General features: G+C 33.3%; 1 protein-coding gene across 5 annotated transcripts in view; it reads right to left on the minus strand.

Annotated features, from left to right (window-relative positions):
- The window catches only part of LOC144979371 (uncharacterized), a 10,649-nt gene extending 5,245 nt beyond the window's left edge, over positions 1-5,404 (minus strand). The window contains exons 1-4 of one of the 5 annotated variants that reach the window (XM_078926019.1): positions 5,258-5,404; positions 4,069-4,392; positions 1,904-2,041; positions 478-615 (exon numbers count right to left, since the gene is read on the minus strand). In XM_078926019.1, coding sequence (XP_078782145.1) covers positions 478-615; positions 1,904-2,041; positions 4,069-4,192 — 400 coding nt within the window. In that variant the 5' untranslated portion in view covers positions 4,193-4,392; positions 5,258-5,404. Of the gene's footprint in view, positions 1-477; positions 616-1,903; positions 2,042-4,068; positions 4,427-4,835; positions 5,238-5,257 lie in introns of those variants that run through there. The other 4 variants (XM_078926018.1, XM_078926021.1, XM_078926017.1 and 1 more) reach the window with 4 other exon arrangements.
- Between the last annotated feature and the right edge of the window lie 418 nt (positions 5,405-5,822).

Consider the following 5,822-nt stretch of genomic DNA (forward strand, 5'->3'; position numbering starts at 1 on the left):
CATTTCTTGATCCCTCTCTCACCCACTTCTTGAGACCGCCGATTCGTTCGCACACCACCATCGCGAAGTAATTTTGACCAGCAGTTAAGCTTAATAGCTCAATATTCTCAACACAAACATATAACATAGAAACGATTGAGACATTGGGTATGCTCCGGTGTATATGTATGTATGTATGTATGTATGTATGTATGTATGTATGTATGTATGTATGTATGTATGTATGTATGTATGTATGTATGTATGTATGTATGTATGGGTTGATAGATGGATGGATGGATGGATTGATGGATGAATGGATGGATTGATAGACAGACGGATAAATGCATGGATGTGTTGATAGATGGATGGGTGGCTGGTTGGATGTATTGATAGATGGAAATATTTGTGGATGGGTGGACAGTTGGATGGTTGTATATATAAAATTGCTGTGCTACATTTGTAGGCATGAGGGATGGGCAAAAATCAATAGGTTACCTCTTTTACATTGTTCTCCAACGTAGCCCTCCACACATCCCTTGATGCAATGCCCGGTCACGGGATCACACACGCCTCCAATACAGTTCTCTGAACATGGAGCTGAACAGTTGGGTCCGTATGAACCTTCCTCACAAGCTGGAGGAAAAAGATGGAAAAAATTCCAGTAGGAAAAAAATCCTTCGCCTCACTCTGACAAACAACTCACTCTAAAAATTTAGGCCAGAAAACTCATCCTTCAGATATCAATCGATCGACTTAAATAACTTTGAGCTTTTTTTTAAATGAGCTTTTATATAGCGCAATATCCACTAAACGTACTCAAAGCGCTTTACAAGCGGTCCCTGGCCATCAGCAACACTTACTATTTAACACGGGACATGACGCATGTTAGGCGATTTTACAATTTTTCGGACAGAGACAACGCTGTTAACGACCATGTACTCATTTTACACCTGAGTAAGGTGAGAGAATGTGAGTAAAGAGTCTTTTCCATGGACTCAGATATGCACCGAGTGAGGCTCGAACCCAAGACCTTCCGAGTGTCATACCACAAGATCACATAGCCGCACACAACTTTCATCATGTTAAAACTCTCAGACCTGGAGCTTCCTTGGAGACTTCCTTGGAGACTTCCTTGGATACTTCCTTGGAGACTTCCTTGGCGACTTCCTTGGAGACTTCCTTGGAACTTCTTCGAAGCAGTTTTCACAATATGACGGTCATTTTAAAAGGACTAGTTTTCTGACCAAAATCTTTAGAATGTGTTTTGTTTGTTTTTTTTTTTTTTATTTCAGGGTATGGCAGAAACGTCCATTCTCGAACCCCCCCCCCCCCTCCCTATTAATTAAGTGACCCACAAGGTCAAAACTGTATCATGTATAAGGGGACAGCGTGGCTCAGAGGGACGGTCTTTGCTTCGTACCCAAAAATGTACCGAGTTTCGTCTACCCACCTCTTTGTCACTTTTCCCTAGCTCACTTTGCGGCGCTTCACTGCGGCTGACCCCTGGGTTATTCCAGTCTTTCCTTGGTTTAGACCCTAAAGACAAATTTCACCTTGGGGATGAATAAAGGGAATCTTATCTTATGTAAGGTGAACTAGGTGATGAAAGTTGGATTAATAGCCACAACTATAAAACTTGGGGTTGATTTCTGTTCGTTTTGGGGCAGAATAAATACAGTTTATAACACCCCCTATTCTCGTTGTTCCTATTAAAATACGGGACAGATGAATAATGATATCTGACCAACGTGTTCATATATGCAGGTCTGATATCCGAACGCAATTATGGGCCTGGTTTAAAATTGTTCTAATGAACAATATTTTGCGTCATTTTTTAAAAGAATTCCATTACAACAATGAGCACATAGTTAATTGGGTTATCAGACCTGCAAATAAATGCACGTCGGTTCCATATACCTACCATATTCACAGAATGTTCCGTGCCATCCATCCTTACATCCGTCCACACATTCCCCTGTCATGTCATGACATTCCACAGACTTACAGTTTGGACTGCATTGGTCTTGGCACTCGAATCCGTAATAGCCTGCGGTACAATCTGGCGACAGATTATGAATGACAGGTATTATGAATGACAGGTGATAACTTTAAACCTCAGCAATCTCTCTGACTGCCTCGCTTTAAACGTTCTTCTATTCTTGAAAAAAAAAGGTTTGGGGGTTTACTCTCTCCTTACCAGCCATTTTCAGGATTTTCCCCTAAATTTCACACCCACTAACACAAAAATAGTTTTTTTTTAACACTCAAACATAATAGCAGCAAGTTCTTGCGATACCTAATATCTTTAGCAAAACATGCTCTACAACACACTGTTCATTTTCTTTAAATTTTATGATGTACAAGAGAAATTTGAAAAAGAAAAATGTTGGTTGTATCATAACGAATATGACGATTTTCCTAGAGTTGGTAAGTAGAGGGTTAAACTTCTTCCACACAGAGTTACTGGCAAATCTAAAAATTCTAAAACCTTTTTCACAGATTGATAAACGATAACCTGTATACCTTCATTATCAATTAAGTGCAATTCTATCACCCGTTGATTCAAATGATTATTTATAAAATCTGCCAAGGCTGATGATCGGTCATTTGAGGTTGGAAATCGCCATCAGGCACCGGTGTAAGATAAAGAACTGTACAAGTAAGTATGAAAGGTACCAGACAAAGCAAGAAAGAACAAGAAAAGAAAAAATCTATCCCAAAAAATCAGCCGACCTCGACTAGGGATCGAACCTCAGACTTTCCGATTTCATATACACTTGTTCAGTTCTTTATCTTTATCTTTATTCTTGATTTTTTGTTTTGTTTTGGTGTGTGTGTTTTTTTTTTTTTTTTTTTTTTTTTTTTTTTTTTTTTGGTTTTTGTTGACAAAGTATTCTAACGATGGGATTGAATTAATAAAGGTTTAGCCATATTGATTCATTTTCTAAATCATTAAGATCCGCGAGGAAATGTTTTATAAACCTGATATCTTAAGCTAAACGAATATAACATTATACATAAAGCCATACAATTTGTCACTTCATTGGTAAAAGACAACAAGCACAAACTCAGCAGAATGATAAATCAAAATGCTCTTATGGAATTGTGTACGTCCTACACCAATGAACAAAATACACAGGTGTGCAACCATTAAAAAAAAAAAATAAATAAATGAATTATAGAGAATAAAAGAAATAACAACAAGACAAAAAATGTAAAATTTTATATAGGCTACGTTTGTCCATTTTTATCGGTTAACACAAGCAGCATTTAGAAGAAGTCGGTAATTACAGCGCTTGTGACACTCGAATGAAATTTCCGGTGTAGAGAATATACACACGTGTGTGTTTTCTATTCTGGTGTAGGGAATACACAGTTCCCTTTTTAATGAAGGGGGTTAGGTAATTTGTTATGTAAAAAATAATTAGTCAAATGTCAAAATAAGACCCGAGCATTACGCTCCAGCAGTTTTTTCTACGTAGATATATATTTGAGTCAATGGGTGATAAAGACACCATACCATTTTTAATGCTTTACATGTTACTCGTACATCAGTCTGTAAAAAAACAGTTCTATAATGTTCAAATTTACCAGTAATTCCGTGCCCGATGATAGAAATTTAACATTGACTGATCACCAAGATTATCTTTTATTTAAAGAATGTATTATTATTATTATTATTATTATTATTATTATTATTATTATTATTATTATTATTATTATTATTATTATTATTATTATTATTATTATTATATTATTATTATTATTATTATTATTATATTATATTATTATTATTATTATTATTATTATTATTATTATTATTATTATTATTATTATTATTATTATTATTATTATTATTATTATATTATTATTATTATATTATGATCATCATCATCATCATCTTCATCATCATTATTATTATTATTACTATTATATTATTATTATTATTATTATTTATATTATTATTATTATTATTATTATTATTATTATATATTTATTATCATTATTATTATTATCATAAGCATTATTTTTATCATCATTATCATTGTTGTTGTTGTCGTTGTTTTGTTTTTTATTAATACTTACCAGGAACTGCAGGAACGTTGTTTTGTGCACAGGCCGTCCATAATGACACACCAAGAACTAACACAGCTGTCAGGTATACAGAGTTCGATGTCTGTGTCGGAATGGGAATGTGTAGATGGAACATTGTGTCTTTTGTCAACAAAGATTTAGTATTTTGGTATTCCACGCCAATAGAAATATGATATAATCACAGTGTGTATAATGTATAAAGAATATTCTCCTCTTTGATATAAAATGAAGAAAGTCAAGGTGAAGAGCTTTTCCTTATTTCCTGTCTTTTGTTGTCATTTAACGATCCCTTGCAAACCTTTAACTCACTCAATCCTAGAGATTTTTGCAAGAACGTTTCGGGTTTCCCCTTAATCAACAAAACAGGATGAATGAAACACTACAGACGAATGAGATAATGTGGTAGTGGCGTTCTTACCACGAATAAACAAAAACCATTTTATCTGTTTTCGTACATTAAATTGAAGCTTATATTCAATTTCACATTGTTATTTATTTCTTCTAACTTCGAGCAGCAACATTTACAAATATTTTATGCCTACCTCAATCTATTTCTAAAATACAATATTTGAATTTAAATCTATCTAACTCAATTCTGATGTGTTTGATTTTTGATGTGCGTTTTTATTCTGTTTTCTTTAAATTTTTGTTTGTTAGTTTAAAATCAATTTTACCAACAATCAACCAAATAAATTGCCACTAATCGAATCAAGCTTGGCCTCGCACATGTCAATATAATAATATAAAATCGCACTCACCTTTTATACATACGACAGTAACACTAGATACGTATTCACTCAATTTTTGATCTTTTAATGGAATTGTAACTAGATCTATCTAAATCACAGGGAACACGATAAGAAATCCAACAATCTCAAGTGTATTTTTTGTTTGTTTGTTTTGGGGTTTTTTTGGTTTGTTTTTTGTTGTTTATTTTTTTTTCTTTTCAGCCTTGCTTTTGTTTTTGTTTTTTGATTGTTTTTTTTTTTCTTTTCTTTTTTATTTATTTATTTTTTTATTTTGTTAGCTTGTTTTTGTTGTTTTTATAAAATTATATGATTGAATTTTGTCAACAATCACACGGTAAATTGCCTCCGATGAAGTCTATCTTGGCCCTGCACTTGTCGATATTTATGATTGAGATCTCACTCACCTTTCATACACAACACTAGGTACTCACTTAGTTTTGATTTCAAAGCCTTCTTCGCCACTCTACATCTAATGATTAGGATTGCCAGATTAGTTTTGCTGAAAAATGCCAAATAAGTTACCAAAAATAAATAGCCAAATGGTATGATACTGTTAGTGGCTTGCTTTCATAGAAAGTATGTTTCCACGCAACGCTGTATTTTTCTAATGATTTTTTAAAAGTTTGGCATTTAAAAATACTAAATTGGCAATACTGGATGAGAGAAGAGTACAAATGCAAGGGCAGGTAACTTAGATCTACATCAATCCTATCTATCTAGATAGAAATTCCACCTGCAGCGGTATTGATGGATTTGTGTCGGCAACGCACACGTTTTTAATGACAGTGAGCCATTATTGAGCTTGTTTTATACATGGAAATAGTCCTATATAAAAATATTAATAGATATTGTATGTATGTATGTATGTATGTATGTATGTATGTATGTATGTATGTATGTATGTATGTATGTATGTATGTATGTATGTATGTATGTATGTATGTATGTATGTATGTATGTATGTATGTATGTATGTATATGTATGTATGTATGTAT

Source organism: Berghia stephanieae, chromosome 9, assembly GCF_034508935.2.
Source record: "Berghia stephanieae isolate SIO BIC M18660-M18661 chromosome 9, UCSD_Bste_1.3, whole genome shotgun sequence".
In the NCBI taxonomy this organism is placed as follows: domain Eukaryota; kingdom Metazoa; phylum Mollusca; class Gastropoda; order Nudibranchia; family Aeolidiidae; genus Berghia; species Berghia stephanieae.